A 19,724-nucleotide genomic window follows, 5' to 3' on the forward strand; every position below is an offset into this window, starting at 1 on the left:
TCTCACACCTACTTCGCTAACATTAAATTGACATCAGCCCTTGCTCCGTTTATGTCACATTATTTCTCTTAGGATTGTTTAATGTCTATATGAAGCCATTTAACATTACACAAGTGATTGTGATCATTTTGAAACCAAGACTGATTTTATTGGTGAGCTGATTTTGAGAAATCAAACTATGCTGCTACCTAGTTATGCTAGCTAACTAACACGAAGAGTTCAGTAATGTATTACCTTACGTTTTTATACATAATGCTGTTATGAAATATGAAAACAACCAGTAGAAACATCTCTGTGTATAATGTATATTTGAAAGAAGGCGATTGATGTAGGCCTACTTACCCTTCTTGAAAATGTTGCAGAATGCAGTCCAGAAGTCAAATTTGGCACTATATACAAAGACGCTCCACCAAGACGCTCCACCAAGACGCTCACACGCGCAGGTCGCGGGAGATTGTTTACAAACTGTCAAACGTATACATCGCAAAGTGGACACCGCGCGACTACATAACCACTCGAAGCCACGAGGACCAAAGCTTATTATCATGAGAAAAAAAAAATAGAGTAATGAATGGGGAAATAAGCGTGAGAAATGGCAAGTGTGGCGTGTGGTGTGAGAATGGGTCAAATTGCGTGTCTGTCACACTCAAAGCGTGAGGCTTGGCAGCTCTGACTTCTTTCTTAGACTCAATTCAGTCGGGAATCCATGAAAGCTTAAGTAGGGTTGGCGTTGTTTGTTAGATGTACAAAGTGGAACAGAGCAGTGACATCTAGCCTTTGTTTCAGCCATTGTTGAACTGCGCCGGAAATGTTCATGCACAACGAAGACAAATCCTGCCAATATAACCCGGAAGCGTGATATCCCCCATAAAACACGATATGAACTGTATTTCGCTACGATACTTGATTTAACCACTCTATTTCATCCTAGACAAACCAGAAAGGAGGCTCTGTTCAAAATACCGGAAATAAAATAATAGCTCACAGCAACATATTAAAAAAAAGAACTATGAACTATGTTATTTTTTGGAACTATGATTCAAAATGTTGAATTATGAACGTTTAACTGAACTAGTTCATTTAAAAATTTGTGAACTGAACTTTTAACTAGTTCGCGTGGAAAGTGAACTTTCCCAACACTGCTTATATCAATCTTACCAAAGATATTTTATTACTGTCCCTCTCAACACTCTCTGATCTCACTAAAAGGCTAGCAGCACGAAATCAAGGGATATTTAGAATAGAAAAAATTGTGTGATTAATCGCGAGTTAACTATGACATTAATGCAATTAATCGTGATTAAATATTTTAATCGCATGAGAGCACAAATGTATATATGTTAATGGTAAAAGCTAAAAAAGCTTTTCAATCATGTGTACACTTGCCTTTTGGCGTTATCCTGCTTGATGTCGATGCGTGTTGTTGGTGCAATTGTCTTTTCTAAAACCTGAGCAAACACACTGTCTTTGTGTTTGCCCATGATGCATGTGTATATGTGTGTGTGTGTGTGTGTGTGTGTGTGTGTGTGTGTGTGTGTGTGTGTGTGTGTGTGTGTGTGTGTGTGTGTGTGTGTGTGTGTGTGTGTGTGTGTGTGTGCATATGTGTGTGTGTGTGTGTGTGTGTGTGTGTGTGTGTGTGTGTGTGTGTGTGTGTGTGTGTGTGTGTGTGTGTGTGTGTGTGTGTGTCTGCAAATGTGTATGTCCGTCCACTTGTTAAGTGTGGGATTGACCTAGCGGCAGCAAGCCCGGTGGCGTTGCCTTGTACAAGTACATGTCTGCCTTTGGGGGGGGCTGTGTGTCATGCTAGCAACGGGTCTTGGGGTGTGTGTGCTGTTTGGTTATGGTTCAGAGGCTGTGGAAAGGACCCCACACCCAACCGGGCTAGGGTATGGGTTGGGTAGACGGACTCCAATAACACACGTACCGCCTGCACACCGACTGAGAGATGCATCGCCACATTGAAAACACATTGTACTATAGGAAACATCACATACAGGGTGTCTGGATGAGGCCTCTTGTCAGACAGAAACAGAGTGCTCTGTTTTTAATGGAGTAAGGGGCATCTCATACAACTATAAAACCCAACACGGATCAAATATGCTATGTATCAGACCTCTGTGTGGACGGGATGGGACACTTGTGTATTGTATACACACTATTCTTTAACACAATTTATTCAAAATTGTAAAGTACACACTGTGCCTGATTCTGGGAGCATGTGCACAATGCTTGCTTCCTTATTCTGAGGGATAGGAGGGATTTTGGCAACACAATGCACGCTTCATGGCCCTCCGTTATCTTAATTGTACTTCATTAGAATGTACATTTGAGAGAAATTGTAATTCTATTTATATCACATGATATAACTAGTCTAAGAAATAACAATTATGAATCACACATCTGACTATAAGAGAGGCCACATAATTTGTATAAGGGTGAGGCTAATAGTGCATATGTTAGTATTTATCATTTTAGTCTTGTGCTCACCCTCTCCCCCCTTCTCTCCCTCTCCCTCCCTCTTTCTTTTGCTCTCTCCCTCTTTTTCTGTTCATTCCAGAGCCAGCATGAATCTTTCTTTCTTTCTTCTGTTTTCCTAACTCACTTGTTCTCTCTCTTTCCCTTTCCCATTATCTCTCTCTCTCTCTCTCTCTCTCTCTCTCTCTCTCTCTCTCTCTCTCTCTCTCTCTCTCTCTCTCTCTCTCTCTCTCTCTCTCTCTCTCTCTCTCTCTCTCTCTCTCTCTCTCTCTTTCTCACTCTCACTTTCTTGCTCTCCCAGCTCAGAGCAAGAGGCCCTGTGTGTGTGTGTGTGTGTGTGTGTGTGTGTGTGTGTGTGTGTGTGTGTGTGTGTGTGTGTGTGTGTGTGTGTGTGTGTGTGTGTGTGTGTGTGTGTGTGTGTGTGTGTGGCTGATTGTTGCTAGTCGCAGCTCCTTCGGCAGGAGAGAGGAAAGAGTCAGGATCTCCAGAGCAGTTACCGGCTCATCCATTAACCTGACCCCATACTAGTGCAGCTGGGACATATGGGACATGTTTTTAAGCCTGTGTGTGTGTGTGTGTGTGTGTGTGTGTGTGTGTGTGTTTGCATTTGCTTGCAAGAGTGTGTGTGTGTGTGTGTGTGTGTGTGTGAGTGCATGCTTGTGTGTGTGTGTGTGTGTGTGTGTGTGTATGTGTGTGGTTGTGTGTGTGTGTGTGTGTGTGTGTGTGTGTGTGTGTGTGTGTGTGTGTGTGTGTGTGTGTGTGTGTGTGTGTGTGTGTGTGTGTGTGTGTGTGTGTGTGTGTGTGTGTTAGTGTGCGGTGTGCATGTGGTGTCACTGCACCAGTACCCGCCTGGCGGTCTGGAGACTGACAACAGAGTCCTTCTCTAGAGGGGCCCTCAGAGTCTGTTGCATCTGGTGGTGCCACCGAGAGCCTCTGGCCCACCCACCTCAGAGAGGGAGGGAGAAAGAGAGAGAGAGAGAGAGAGAGAGAGAGAGAGAGAGAGAGAGAGAGAGAGAGAGAGAGAGAGAGAGAGAGAGAGAGAGAGAGAGAGAGAGCGAGAGAGAGAGAGAGAGAGAGAGAGAGAGAGAGAGAGAGAGAGAGAGAGAGAGAGAGAGAGAGAGAGAGAGGCAGAGGGAAAGGGAGAGGGTGAGGGAGAGGGAGAGGGAGAGGGAGAGGGGGAGGGGGAGAGGGAGACGGTGGGGGGAGGGGCGACTTCAGAGCTGAGCGCTCCCATCGGACTGTCTGCCTGCCAGGCTGCTCCCAGAGGAAATCAGTTTAACAGTCCGGGGCTCTTGGCGAGCAGCAGTGTATGGGAGGGGGGGCAGGCGAGAAACAGGGGAGGCGTGAGAGCAGGGAGGGGAGGTTACTGCCTCTCATGGCTAAAGGGAAATCAAATAAAATTGAAACTAATGGGGTTGGGGGCATAGAGTTTTAGGGGAGAGAGGGAGGGAGGGAGGTAGGGAGGGAGGTAGGGAGGGAGGGAGGGAGGGAGGGAGGGTATGGCAGACATTGGTGGATAGTGGTGGTGGTAATGGTGAAGATAAGGAGGTGGGGGGGTGGCAATTCTTCTGGCCAGTGTTTGGCATAGCAACAGAGCAACTGCAGATGGTACCCCCCCCCCCCCCTCCAAAAACAAGGCCAGGGAAGAAATACGGTTAGTTAACTACGGAGACCGAAAAACTGTAGAAACACAGTTAACACTACTGAGACTGTAATAACACTAGATACACAGTTAATACTACTGAGACTGGAATAACAGTATAAACTACTGAGACTGAAATAACATACTAACATACTAAGACTCAACACGGTGAAAGGCCATTGGTAGTGAACTGGTAAAACAAGAAAGAACCTTTCCTTGTGTCAAATTTAAAATAAATAAATAAATGCGGTCTTAATGATCAGTGAGAACTTCTGAGATGTGCCAGCAGAGAGGGGGTCCTCCCATAATAAATAATAAACATAATAAACCCCTCTCTGCTGAGGGGGTCCTACAGCAGAGAGGGAGGGTCCTACAGCAGAGAGAGGGGGTCCTACAGCAGAGAGAGGGTCCTACAGCAGAGAGAGGGTCCTACAGCAGAGAGAGGGGGTCCTACAGTAGAGAGAGGGTCCTACAGCAGAGAGAGGGGGTCCTACAGCAGAGAGAGGGTCCTACAGCAGAGAGAGGGGGTCCTACAGCAGAGAGAGTCCTACAGCAGAGAGAGGGGGTCCTACAGCAGAGAGAGTCCTACAGCAGAGAGGGAGGGTCCTACAGCAGAGAGAGGGGGTCCTAAAGCAGAGAGGGAGGGTCCTATAGCAGAGAGAGGGGGTCCTACAGCAGAGAGGGAGTGTCCTACAGCAGAGAGAGGGTCCTACAGCAGAGAGAGGGGGTCCTACAGCAGAGAGAGGGTCCTACAGCAGAGAGAGGGGGTCCTACAGCAGAGAGGGAGGGTCCTACAGCAGAGAGAGGGGGTCCTACAGCAGAGAGGGAGGGCCCTACAGCAGAGAGAGGGTCCTACAGCAGAGAGGGAGGGTCCTACAGCAGAGAGAGGGTCCTACAGCAGAGAGGGAGGGTCCTACAGCAGAGAGAGGGGGTCCTACATCAGAGAGGGGGGGTCCTACAGCAGAGAGGGAGGGTCCTACAGCAGAGAGAGGGGGTCCTACAGCGGAGAGGGAGGGTACTACAGCAGAGAGAGGGGGTCCTACAGCGGAGAGGGGGGGTCCTACAGCAGAGAGAGGGGGTCCTACAGCGGAGAGGGAGGGTACTACAGCAGAGAGAGGGGGTCCTACAGCGGAGAGGGGGGGTCCTACAGCAGAGGAGGGTTACTACAGCAGAGGAGGGGGGGGGGGGGGGGTGCTACAGCAGAGTGGGGGACCTATAGCAGAGGGGAGGTACTACAGCGGAGAGGGGGTCCTACAGGTCCCCTGATAGTCCGCTCTGAAAGGAGACCTGAAGAGCTGCCCCTGACCCTTGTGATTTACCCCTCCTCACCAGGATGTGTTTACACCTCCTTTTGTACCTGCTCCCCCCTACGTCTCCTCCCAGGGTTAATAGAGATGAAGTCATCAGCGTATGTGTGTGTGTTTCCGGGATGCACCGGAGCACTCACGGGACCATCACTCACAGCAGCAGACTCAGAGAGAGAGAGAGCAGACATTAATAAATATCATTAATGGCAGATCACCTGGTCGCCCTGGAACCAAATTTATTAGAGAAAGGAGAAAGAGAAGCAAGGAGGGGAAGGATAAAAGGTAGGGAGTCGGTCAGGGGCCAAGGAAATAAATCCCATCTGTGTAAAACAGGCTGGACCAGGGATCGATGGGGGTGTTAAAGATGTCAAATCAACGCTGTCTTCATCACTTTTCTTGTATTTGCAGAGTAGGTGAAATATTCCAAAAGTAGGGCTAGGGTATGTTTATTTGTATGAGTTAAACACACATTATTTCTTACAATAAGAGCGCATCAGTCTAGGTTCACCATGTTCTTCTCTCTCTCGCTGTCCGTCCCTCTCTCTCTCCAGCCCCCCCTCCCCCTCCAGCCTGGTGCCACCCCAGGCTAACACCTGCGCTGACTTAATAACTGTTTTCTGGGGCATTCATATTGCCATCGATCTATGTGTGTGTGTGTATACACGTTAGGCTATAATGGAGGTGATGGTTAAGTGTTCATGCTGAGGAAGAGTCTAGGGAAATCCAACCGTGTGTTAAAGGGCTATTAGAGGGCATGATGAGGGTTGTTTGGGCCTCAGAGGGCGTTCACCACGGCCCTTCTAACGTCCTCCATTGCGTCACTGTGGTTCTCCAAGAGGGGGATTTAAGTCGTTGGATCTGCTGGCTGCAGCAGAGCCATGTCATATCCCAGAGGGGTGTCTGCAGGCAGATCAAGTGACAGAGAGCGGTGAGAATACAGGCCCTATCACGGTAAGACCTCCTTTACCTTCTACAGGACTCTTTAGGATACAGTATATTCTACAATATAAACACTACATGGCTCTGCATGCTGTCCTTTTTTAGTTGTGTTTTACGTGACGGGTGTGTAGATAGTTTATGCCTCAAATATAAACTTCCATTGTTGGATATATCTGTGTTTGGTTCTGCATGTTTCACATTGGCTTGCGTAGCATCAGATTTAAATATCTTTGAAGGTAAGGTTAATATTTGGAAAAATATCATTTCAGGTTTATGTAGCATTAGCTGGATGGCTTTTTGGGTTTGTGGATTGTATTCCTAGACCTCTGTGTTCATTAGCTGCCATACTGTAGAGGGGTCCTGGAAAAGATCCTCCCCCAGAGAGAGAGAGAGAGAGAGAGACTGCGACCTCGAACCCCCCTAACTCCACCCCCTGTCTCTCTCTCTCTCTCTCTCTCTCTCTCTCTCTCTCTCTCTCTCTCTCTCTCTCTCTCTCTCTCTCTCTCTCTCTCTCTCTCTCTCTCTCTCTCTCTCTCTCTCTCTCTCTCTCTCTTCAATTCAATACAAGCTTTATTGGCATGAGAAATATACATTTACATTGCCAAAGCAGGTGAACAATAAAATAAAAAGGTCAGGCATATGGTATAATATAAGTATAACACGTCAAATACAATATATATATATATATATATATATATATATATATATATATATATATATATATATATATTAGACTATAAAAGTAATATAAAAGGTAAAATGTGCGATATTATAAAAATGACAGTATCTCGTATAAACAAATAAATTAAAGATACACTCTAAATACACAGTATTTACAATATGGAGGATTTGTGCAATCGTTCAATTATTGTGGAAAGAGTGAGTCCAGGGGGATGAGTCTGTTTATGGGGAGTTCGAGGTATGGCTGTTAGCATGGTTTGTTAGCATCCGGAGAGTCCTTGCATGCCTTTGTAATCCATGGGAAGTGTGTGTTCCTGATGTCTTCGTATGACTGGCAGGAAGTCAGGAAGTGCAGCTCTGTTTCCAGTTTGTTTTGTCTGCAGTGGGAGCAAAGTTTGTCTTCTCTTGGGAGCCAGATCTTTCTGTGGCGTCCCTTCTCGGTGGCCAGGCTGCTTTCGCTGAGTCTGTATCTGGTCAAGGATTTCTTCAGCTTTGGGTCGGTCATGGTGGTCAGGTATTCTGCCACGGTTTGGTCTCTGTTGAGGCACAAAAAGCAAGCAAATTTACTCTGTTTTTTGGTGGAATCTTTCCAATGTGCCAAATAGTTGTCCTTTTTTTTCTTATCATTTGGTTTTGCCTGATGTGTTGGTTTTGGTTGTACGTTCATTTGGTAATAAGCCAATTTGGTTTTTGCTTATGGCATTATTGTCAGTCAGGAAGTTATGGTGTCTTCTATTAAAATTGCCAATTGGAAATTTAGATCTGTATATTAAATAATTTCATTTAGAATACCATCAACACCACATACCTTTTTTAGTTTAAGGGAACTTATTTTGTCCTGTAGTTCTTTTAATGTGATTGGAGAGTAGTGGGTTTTGCTAATCTTTATTAACTGATTCCTTTTGCTTGTAATTGATCTTGTATATGTGTTTGTTCTTTGTTCTTTAAGATGGGGCCAAAGAGATTGAAGAAGTGATTTACCCATATATCTGCATTTTGAACGCTTAATTCTTTCAGTTTTTGTTTGTTAAGTGTGTTCCAATTTTCCCAGAAATGGTTTGAGTCTAAGGATTCCTCACTTTGGTTTATCTGGTTCCTAACACGTTGGTCTCTTTTTCTCATTGTGTTTCAGTATTGTTTTAAGGTCTCATAATAATGGAGACGGATATTGTTGTTGTCTGGGTCCCTGTGTGTCTGATTTGACTGGTTTCTCAATGTTTTCCTAATGTTTTTGCATTTGTCGTCAAACCACTTATCGTTAATGTTCTTTTTGTTCATAGCTTGAATGTTTGAGACCTTTAGGTTTGATAATAAGGCTGAGATGTCAAATATGTTGTCAAGGCTTTCTACTGCCATGTTGATCACTTCGTTGCTATAGTGAAAGTTTTTTGTCTAGGAAGTTATCTAGAAGTGTCTGAATGTGTTTTTGCTTTATGGTGTTCTGATATGTTTCGACACTGCTCTCCTTCCATCTATAGCATTTGTTTATAGTGTCTAGTTTGTTTGGTTGTAATGCCTCTTGGTCAGGTGTTGGTCTATGTAGGTAAGCTGTGATTTTGCTGTGGTCTGATAGTGGTGTTGAGGGGCTGACTGTGAAAGCTCTGAGAGACCCAGGGCTAAGGGCTGTGATAAAATCACAGACCAGTACAGTACATACAGTACTACTGCCGAGATATGAGCTGTAGGTGTGTCTGCAGTATCGTATCTTCATATCCGTATCTTCGTGTCTCTCTCTATCTCTCTCGTCGTTTTTTTCACTGCCAATCTCTCTCTGGGTGGGGGAGCATTCCTCTGGCCTCCAATGTTCTTTATGGAACCGTTAAGGTGACTGCATGCCTTTGATGGAGTGTCAGTGATTGGCTTAACAACATGGCGTCTGATTGGAGGTTGGTTTATCAGTGGGCCGGGAGGGCGGCATCACCGCATGGTGTCGAGTGACAGGCTCTAGGCTTAAAGAAGTGTGTTTGTGTGCGCCTGTCAAACTAGGCATATGTCATCCTGAGACACACATGGACGATGTCCTTGTCGACAACGCTGACTATTCTTTATAACTCTATGCTCCCTCTTCACCTTCAACCTGGGCTCTCAGCTCACAGGGCTGGCTTTACATGTGTTGGTTGTACAGGGACAGATATGAGATAATTGGTGTAGATTTGTATTCAGTAATGTTACTTAATACCTTTCAATGCTCCCTACTGCCCATTGTATGTCTTGGTTATGAGTCAGCTGCAGGCCTGAGACAGCCTTTAACCTCCCTGGTACATCATATATGACTGAACTTTGAGAGGGCTGTTGCTAAGACTGAATCGGCTGGGATTTGACAGCACAAGAGAAAAATGCATATTACAAATATGATTGTCTTTCAAGCTAGGGAGGTAAGGTGGAGAAATCTGCCAGAGTAAGCTAGAGACTGAAAGTATTCAACGTTAAACACACCCCGCCGATCCCTCCAAAGCCATTCCCCCAAAGACTCATTCGCTACCTTTAACAGTAGACCTGCAAAGCCTGGTGGAAGACTCCAGTCAGACACACTGGCCCTCATTTGTCAAACGAGCGTACGACAGAAAACGTGCGTAAAATGGACGTACGCTCATTTCAACGTTGAGCTTGGCATTTACAAATTTGAACGTGAGCGCAGGCTGCGATGAAATCTCACGTCAGGTCTGAGCTCGTGTACGCAAGTTTTTTTGGGGCAACATACGGGTATTTCAATGATGAATAGTGCAGCACAAGTAGCCCATGTTCAACATCTGTATTAATTACTAATAAATTGGAATTAGCCCAGCCGTTCAAACAATTACAATCAAGTCAGGCCTAATTAAAAACAGTATTGCTATGAAAATAATTAGAATGTGACAGGTGAAATGTTTATTCAGCTGTCTATATTAACAGGAGCTTTGCCAAATAGGTGATCGTGTCTCAGCGATGGCAGATCTGGCTCTGTTAAGGACCTCAACGCACAGATGAGAGAGTTTTTCGAGACCGCGCCGATTTTTTTTAAGGAGGGCGATATGGCTCTTGAGTCGTTTTCGTCACCCAAGGCATCTCCTGATGGAGCTATGCAATGCTTTGGAGCCACAGTTAAGGCGAGAAACTAGGCTATCAAACGCAATACCTGTGCAGGTTTGCTCTACCTTGGGATTGTTGGCCACCGGGATCTTGCAGCGGGAGATCGGGGACAGGTCTGCTATTTCCCAGCCAAGTATTAGCCGAACCATGCCAGCAGTTTTGGCAGCTATAATGTCCCTCTCCGAACGTTATATTAAATTCCCATATAATAACGATCAGCAAACTGGAATCAAACGGGAATTTTATGCTATTGCTAGGTTTCCAAATGTGATTGGTGCGGTTGATTGTACCCATGTGCGTATGAACCATCTTTAATGATTACGCGTACATCAACCGCATAAGCTACCATTCAGTTAATGTTCCGATTATTTGCGATGCCAGAATGTCAATCCTGAACATGGTAGCCCGATGGCCTGGGGGCACGCATGATTCTTTTATTTTCCAAAATAGCAACGTTGGGCATCGTCTACATCAGGGCGCACTACATGGTCAGAGTCATCTCGGTGAGTTACGCTGCAGTCGCACTGCACCGGCCTCCTCCCGTTTCTTGCTTGGCCGGCTTCACAGCCGCAACACGTTTTTTGGTGCTGAGCTTCATGTCGGACCATTTTTTCTTCACCTTATTCGGAATTAAATAACTTTAACGGAATGCAAACAATAGCATATATGTGAAATGTTTTAAGCTGGATAACAGAAGTTGTACATTTAATTTATTATTTAATTAATTTAATTAACAAACCTCTTACGTAGCCCGACGAACATTGGAAACACTATTCACTGCAACAGTTATTTCCTTCCATATAGCATTCTTTTGCTGGCCTTTAATGCCAGCTTTTAGGCTACCAAATAAAACCAGACGGTTCGCATCCAACAGTGACCCGAGTGTCTCCATTTGGGTCTCGGAAGAATTCCTCTATTTTACTGTTGGACGTTTCTGCATGTCGTAAAAGTTAGGGGCGAGACTTCTGAAGACGTGATTTTATATGGGCGTGTTACGTTAATTACGATCGATCTCAGCCGCCGTATTTATCAACACCAAGATCCTTCGTACGCTGGGATTGGTGTGATACGAAGGTTTCGTAAATCTCACGTGGGTCCTATCGTAAGATGAATCATCCGTTCAGATTTGCGCTCATTTCTACGTTTGTTTGATAAATGAGGGCCACTGAGTGCACGGGCATCCATTATGACATCCAATCATTTCAGTAAGGCTGCATGAAATGATTGTAAAGAAAAAGTAGAGGTGAACATGAAAACTCACACACATTTTAGAATTGAGTGCTACTGTGTGAGTATCTTGGTAAGATCGGTAAAAACCTAACTGTCAAAACAGGCTTTGCAAGATGGTGGTTTGAGTGCGTTGGTTTAATGCTCTCTTTGTATCATTAAAGACACTTTCTAGTGTGCACTCAAAGGAATAGAGGGGCCTCAATCTGGTTCTCTTGGCGGTTACAGTACACTCTTTGTACCTTATCTCTCTTCTAGAAGGGGACTGGGAGAGAGACCCCACGAGTGAGGGAACCCCTAGACTAGAAATTGGTCATGGAGGGGTGGTGTGATCCAGACCAACTGGCTGCCGCTTCCTTTGGGAAGAGAGAGTGGAACGTTTTTAAAGATATGAGGTCCCAGACATATTCTGATAGCAGCTGACTGACAGCATCTGGCGGGGGGGGGGATTGTACTTGTCCTTCGAATCAAGAAAATATTACTTACTTACTAGTTATTTCTATCTATGTATCGCTATCACCAAATGACTATCGGCCTATAGATCTGCTGTGCCAGTGCATTGAGCAAGTGAAAGAAGGGATGTGTCGAAATTTCCTTCAACTAAATGAGGACAAAACAGTGATAAGTGTATTTGGTTCTAAAACGGAAATACTTAAAGTAACCCAACACCTTGACTCTCTGTCCCTGAGAACCTTAATCAAAGCCAGAAATCTAGCGGTTATCATGGATTCAGATTTACATTTCGACATTGTCACATCAAATCAGTTACAAAATCAGCATATTATCCCCTTAAAAATGTAGCAAGATTTAGAGGGCTCATGTCCACCGAAGACTTACAAAAACTTGTACATGCCTTTATTACTAGTAAGCTTGATTACTGTAATGGTCTCCTTACAGGTCTCCCAAAACAAACTTTGAGGAAGCTTCAGCTTGTTCAGAATGCTGCTGCTAGAGTTCTAACAAAGACCAAAACATTTGAACATATTACACCAATTCTGAAATCGTTACATTGGCTTCCTGTAGGTCAGAGAATTGATTTTAAAATCATGTTGCTATCCTATAAATCCCTACATGGTTTAGGCCCAAAATATTTAACTGATATGCTTCCACTACATAAGCCTTCTAGACCACTAAGATCCTCTGAGACCAATCTGTTAATTATCCCCAGAGTAAACACGAAACATGGGAAAGCAGGATTTAGTTACTATGCAACAAATAGCTGGAATAAACTCCCAGAGGATTTAAGACTTGCCCCAACTCTGAGCACCTTTAAAACAAGACTGAAGACTTTTATGTTTTCTTTAGCTTTCTGCTAAATCTTAAATACATTGTACTTTCTAAAAAGCTTTTTTAACTTTGCCTTTATTTGCTATTTTAATACTAAAATGCCTTTTTAACTTTTTATTTTACCCATTTCTTTGCATTTGTTTTCTTTTACTTATCTATTATTTTATTTTATGACAATGTTTATATGTGAAGCACTTTGAGTCTGCCTTGTGTATGAAAAGTACTATATAAATAAAGTTGCCTTGCCTTGCCTTATTTATCAAACCCAATTTTACAAAAGCTTATCATTTTACTAGAAGTTACCGTTAGCTAATAGTAAGTAATATCTACTTGAAATGATCTATTACTATTTCAGTAATTATTTGTCATATCTTGTACTATACATGGCAAGCCATGTAATCATTGAGTCATCTCACACTATTCCTGAAAGCTGACAGAATGCAAAAGAGCAGAGCACATACTTTTTTTTTAAATGTATTTTTATTTCCCCTCAAGAAATGTGGCCTCAAAACATATTTTGTTACCTGTCGATTATTATAGTTGTTATATTTGGCACAACAACAAAAAACGTATCTGTGGTCCATAACACCCTTCAGCCTGCTCCAGAGAGACAAACACACACACACACACACACACACACACACACACACACACACACACACACACACACACACACACACACACACACACACACACACACACACACACACACACACACACACACACACACACACACACTTGAAGAGAGGGATAGAGGCTATGAGGGATATGAAAATGATGAAGGTGACAGAAAAACAGAGGACAGGACATATGAATTCACAGAACTGTTTCTTACGTTACAGTCAACACCTCTTAGCGTACTGCCACCGCTGCTAATTGGAGGGCTGATCAATGGGAGGGCTGATCAATGGGAAGGAACCTTTTCTCCTGTCCATAAAAACTGGATCTATGCATAAAGATCTATATCTGACTCATGACCATTGTCTTCACAGAGGCTGAAGGCTGCACTTTCGCACCACCCGGGGGCCATCGCCAATGGCAACATGAACTCCATGGGTCACATGATGGAGATGATGTCGTCACGTCAGGAGCAAGGGGTCCACCACCCCATGCACTCGCACCCCCACCAGCACATGCAGGCGCCTCCCCATGCCTACCAACAACATGGCCACCACCACCACAGCCATGCCCACGGGCAGGGCGTACACCATCAGCCCCAGGGTCACAACCCCCATCACAGCTCCCACAACCACCAACTCCACCCCGGCCCCCCGCACCAGACCTCACCGCATGGTGCCATGCACTCCTCACAGGTAAGGCTCCTCCCCTCTTGATTGGTAGGGTCCCACCAGCGCTCACCACCATACCTCACGTCACTCATACTAGTGGGCAGGCAGGAGGCCAAAGTTTTTCATGTCAATACATTTTCTATATTTAGATTTATAGTGTATATAAACTGTTGATATAACATATGTTTATGACATTAACAAAGTCTAACAATAATATTTAAGCCTCCTTATGACTATTAAGCAGCAGTAAAGCCCTTGTTGTCTCCCTCTGTGCAGCCGACCACTTTCCTGGCGGCTGTCTGAAAGGTCAGCTCTCCCTTTCTGGTCTGTGGCCACGGGTCATAGGTAGGGGGAAAGTCTCCAATATAAGGATTCGCCTGTGGAAAATATGTCCCCACCACACCCTGAGCCCCACACACTAGGCCCCCACTATAAGGCCACACCAACACAGGCTCCAGACAGAGCTTTAAGGAATAGGGATAATCAAAAGGGAAATATTTGAGAACAGTGTCAAGGTTATACGAGTTGTTGTCCTCTGCATCCTTTGAGATCCTCTATCCAACACAATGGGAGCAGGACTTGGGCATACCCCTGAGGAACAGTGGGATACTGTTACCAAAAACACAACAGCCTTATCAAAATGATATAATATTCTTCAAATATTTTTTTTGCACAGGGCTTATACAACAGTTTGCAGATTAAAGAAAATGGACAAGTCCCTCTCCCATTTGTGTTGGCATGGTTGCGGAGAGGCAGGAACATTGATACATCGAATGTGGCAAAGCCCCTCAGTAAAGAGCTATTGGAAATTAAAGAGCTATTCTGAAAGTGAAAATACCACTCTGCCCACTTATTTGCCTTTTAGGCAGTAGAGTAGAAAATATTGAGTCAACTCTTACTCAACGCATCATAGCATTAGCCTTTTTTTCAACATTGTTGCCTCAACATTGACAATAGGTTCAAGGACTTTATGGATCTCCTGTCAATGGACCGGGCAACATCAGTCCTCAATGAAATTGACTGTGGGGATGAAGGACCCTGGATCTTTATGAGACTTTATTCTAGAAACTGGGAATTTAAATTCATTTATTGAATATTATGGATCTGCGTGGAGGTCTATTATGGAGATTTGTGATTTTTTTGTTTTTTTGTTTAAGAAAATAATAATAAAAAATAATAATAATAAAAAAAAGGGAAAAGGTCCACCTATAGCATTTGTTTATAGTGTGTAGTTTGTTTGGTTTTAATGCCCCTTGGTTAGGTGTTGGTCTATGTAAGTTAGCTGTGATTTTGCTGTGGTCTGATAGTGGTGTTAAGGGGCTGACTGTGAAAGCTCTGAGAGACCCAGGGCTAAGGTCTGTGATAAAATTATCTACAGTACTACTGCCGAGATATGAGCTGTAGGTGTATCTTCCATATTGTATCTTCATATCCGTATCTTCTCTCTCTCGCTCGCTCTCTTTCTCTTTCGACAAAACAAATTATGATGAATTCAAAAATACATGAACCAATTGCTTCAACATTGACAATAGGTTAAAGGACTTTATGAGTCTCCTGTCAATTATAGAGGAACAGAAGGACCAGTTAATGTATACATAGTGGTTTATTAGACAGCGTGAAGGTCACCCAGGATCTCTCTGTATCTAGATGTCCCCTGCCGCCCAGCAGATGCAGCCCACCCAGACCATGCAGTCCCCGGCCTCGAGCGGCGGGCGGCGCCGGCGGGTGGTGGACGAGGACCCAGATGAACGCAGGCGGAAGTTCCTGGAGCGGAACCGGGCGGCAGCCACCAGGTGCCGGCAGAAGAGGAAAGTGTGGGTGATATCGCTGGAGAAGAAGGCAGAGGAGCTGACGCAGACCAACATGCAGCTCCAGGTAAAGACACCAACATGCTCACTCTAGGATATCAACTTGAACGTTACGGCAAATACAGACACATTCTGAAAGAATAAGAATATTTCAGTTTAGCGTTTTCTTACTTAGGAAACTTAAAGGGATTTACTATGAGTCAAGTACACACAGGGCCTGTTGATCAATGCTGTGATGTCTGACCCGAGATCACCTTGCATGTGTAGAATGAAGTCACCATGCTAAAGAGTGAGGTGACACAACTCAAGCAGCTTCTCCTCACCCACAAAGACTGTCCCATCACCAGCCTGCAGAAGGACTCCCAAGGCTATCTCAGTAAGGAGCTTGCTTCTCCCTTCCTCTCCCTCTCCTTCTTCCTCTCTCTCTCACACTCACTCTCTCACTCCCTTTATCTCTGTCTTTCTTTTTATTAATCTCAATCTTGCCCCTTCATTATTCTCACACACACACACACACACACAAAAAACATATTATTGGAAAAGTTTGAGTCAATTTTCTTTCTCCTAAAAAGCAGGAACATCACGTTTGCGATCACACACTCGATATCAGAGACGCGTCAAACACAATCTATAAACTGTCGCTACACACACACACACACACACACACAAACACACGCACACACACACAAACACAATCTTACAGTGAAAGTACAACTCCCCTCCCTCAATAAATGCACATAGGTCTACGTTGAGTTAAGAAATAATTTCTAACAATCTAGAGTTAGATTAATCTCTGCTTCCCGGGACACATCCAGGGCCTTGCACAGCGGTGTGGAGCCCCAACCCTCCCTGGAGCGTGGGTCTGTAAGAAAGATGACCATCAGGTCTTCATTGATGGTCTAGTCTGTGTCACCTCCAATGTGTCCAGGCCGATTCAGAAATGTTTATGGAGTTGAATGAGTCACATTTCCATTTTTCTGTGCGATCCATCAAATGTCTGTAATATAGCGCCAGCCAGAGGATTTATAGAAGAAAGTCGAGTGCGTAATTTGCACAGGGTGGTATGAATCAAACAAATGTCCTGCTATAAAGTAGTGCCATTGCCAGGCACATCATTTATGGTCTTGGATTGTTTTGATACTTATCTATTTGAAATGTAATAGAATATAATGCACATGCAGGGACAATAACAACACTACACTAATCCAAGTCTCTTACTCTCACACAAGCAGTTGGGCACACACATTGCACACAGCAAAAAATGCATCTCTCGCTCGCTCTCTCTCTCTCTCTCCGCCTCCCTCCCACTCCCCTGATCTCATGGTTTATGTTCCCAGGTCCGGAGAGCAGTCCTGCCAGCAGCCCGGCCCCAGTATGTTCCCAGCAGCAGGTCATCCAGCACAACACCATCACCACCTCCACCACGACAGTCGGGGGCAGCGGTGTACACGGAGAGGCTAACCACCGCAGAGACATTCACCCCATCCACTAGAGGCCAGGGAGACTAGCAGAAGCCTATACCCCCAACCCAGATCTGCAAGGACCGCCTCTCAGTACAGTTGCACAGTGCCTCATCCTCCATCAGCAACACTTCCTCAAGCCTGCAAGGAACTTGTTTATACAGTAGCTATATATTTTTATAGAGCCCTCCCTATTAACAAACGTTTTAACTCCTCAATTAATCCCTTTTTATTTTCCTTTGCCTTTTCCATGTATTTGTTGTGTGTGGCCGTCCTTTTCCATATTGTATTTGTACAAGCGTAAAGGGGTTTTCCCGGTTAAAACCATGCATCATTAATGTAACCTTTGCGTGTATGTGTGTGTGTGTGTGTGTGTGTGTGTGTGTTGTACACATACTCTGGTACAAGCTGTGAGGTTGTAGTCATTGGACTATATGAAATCAGGGAAGTTAGCCTGGGAGAGTATTTCTCGGTCACCTGCCCCTTCCCTATTTTTCTCACTTTTTTTGTTTTATACAACCGATGTGAACAATAAGCCAGTTACTGAGGTAGAGAGATGGGTCAGAACATGTGTGTGTGTGTGTGTGTGTGTGCCCTTAGCAACATTATATAGACTGTGTTTGACGAGTCTCTGATAACGTGCTCAGTGTGTGATCGTACACGTGATGTTCCTGCCTTTTTAGGAGAAAGAAATTTTACTCAAACTGTTGCCATAATGTTTCTAAGACTAGTTATATATATATATATATATATATATATATATATATATATATATATATATATATCTCAATAATATCTATATATTTAACCCATGGTGGTGTTGAGTGTTATGGAAAACACAGCATATTTTGAAAAACAGTATATGGTCACAAGAGCAGAGCAATACGTACCAGTATTGATATGTGATATCGTATGTGATGATAATGATTATGAGTGAGTGTTTGAGTGCTTATGTGTGTAGGTGTGTGCGTGCGAGTGTGTGCATGCGTGTGTGCCCCTTAAGACTAGCGTGGTCTATCCAATCAGGGCTGAGAGGATCCACAGTCAGCTAGAACATAACTTTGATACCAGTTGGAAGCTCAGGGGCTAGGACAGCCCCCCCCCCCTCCTTAGGACCAAGAGAAGGTTTAATGGACAAATCCTGTTTCCTTCATTAAAGGATCACATGCATTTGCCTTCAATTGCAGATAAAAATAAAATGCATTTTAAAGTTCCAGTATGTAACATTCCCGTGTGCTTGTGCTTGTACTCTCTTGTATACATAATAGGCTTTGGTGGGGATGGAAGACGAAATTAACAATTTTAAAGAGTGTGAGTGTGATTAGATGTGTTAGATGAGCTATGTTGTTCCTTACATAACTGCCCGTGTTTTACTGTCTTTGAAGAGGTGCACTTCCTAGCTATACTTTCCAAAATGTCACAAGTTGCCTAAAATCTTTTTTAGAAATGATTTGTTTGCTTGCTAAAGGCAAGAAAAAATATTTTTTTCCTTTAAGATTACCTCACTTATGTCTCAAATTTCTAATTCATTTGATATTTATTTTCACAATGTCTTGTGATCAACAATGTTTAGCAATTGTTGACCTTGTCAGGGAAGTTCACTGCATTTGAATTAAAGTTAGGAAAGAAAAGTAGACACCCATTTCACATTGAATTCTTTCTTTACATAGTCCTCCCATCTCATCATGTTGGTTATAGTAGTGTAGTTCTAATATCCCCTTGCCTTTGGGCCATGAGATGGCGAACCAGCCTGCCGGCCAGCAGGAGCTTAGGGGTGCAAAAATGCTCTTGCTGATTTCACCGAGATCAGAGAGCTGTCTATGCACTTTGTCTTCTGCCAAGCCAGAGGTTAGAATATCCATACGGTCTGAGTAGTTTGCATGTGATCTCCTCCCCCCATCCCCAGCCAGGATTTCACACACCCATGACATGTGTGTGGCATGGACGATACATACAAGGATGTCAAGTAGAGGCAGCGTTATTACCTAATTCGGAGCCTTTCACTTCAGAGTTAGATCAGCCTGCCCTTCAACTTTGAACTCAGCATCCATCAGTCAAGACGGGCCAGCCGCGCGCCTGATAACCCCCCCCGCCCCCCACATCTCTGTCGTCCAGTATAAAGGAAAGCTTTTATGCGAACTGGACTGTAGTAAAGTATGTATATTAACCGGTGAACTCAATTATATTCTCTTTAAAATGCAACATAGCTTTTTTGTAGCAATCTTATTATGCACTAAAAACAAAGCTTGCCTTATCTTGAGTTCAACTTAGATCCTTACAGCATTCCAAACTAACCTCTTGCATTGGAAATTGTGGCAATGAACTCTGAGATGCCTAAAAACTGGAATCATAGGAAGACCATTTTGAGATTCAGACTAATCGTTTTTGATGTAGTTGCATCGATGGCTTTCGACCAAGGTTTGTGTGTAAATGATGAAAGGGAGATATGGGGAGACGAAGAGTTAAGTATGAAGAGTGTAAGCGTGAATGTTATTACATATGTCATGCAAGAACAATTCATACAGTGTCATATAAATGTA

General features: G+C 43.9%; 1 protein-coding gene across 4 annotated transcripts in view; it reads left to right on the forward strand.

The window, feature by feature from the left end:
* creb5b (cAMP responsive element binding protein 5b) overlaps window positions 1-17,913 on the forward strand; it is a 68,125-nt gene extending 50,212 nt beyond the window's left edge. For 2 of the 4 annotated variants that reach the window (XM_030370766.1, XM_030370769.1), the window contains exons 8-11: window positions 13,620-13,940; window positions 15,564-15,791; window positions 15,992-16,100; window positions 17,062-17,913. In XM_030370766.1, coding sequence (XP_030226626.1) covers window positions 13,620-13,940; window positions 15,564-15,791; window positions 15,992-16,100; window positions 17,062-17,216 — 813 coding nt within the window. In that variant the 3' untranslated portion in view covers window positions 17,217-17,913. The remainder of the gene's footprint in view (window positions 1-13,619; window positions 13,941-15,563; window positions 15,792-15,991; window positions 16,101-17,061) is intronic. The other 2 variants (XM_030370767.1, XM_030370768.1) reach the window with 2 other exon arrangements.
* The last annotated feature ends 1,811 nt before the right edge of the window (window positions 17,914-19,724 follow it).

Source organism: Gadus morhua, chromosome 11 (genome assembly GCF_902167405.1).
Source record: "Gadus morhua chromosome 11, gadMor3.0, whole genome shotgun sequence".
Classification (NCBI taxonomy): Eukaryota; Metazoa; Chordata; class Actinopteri; order Gadiformes; family Gadidae; genus Gadus; species Gadus morhua.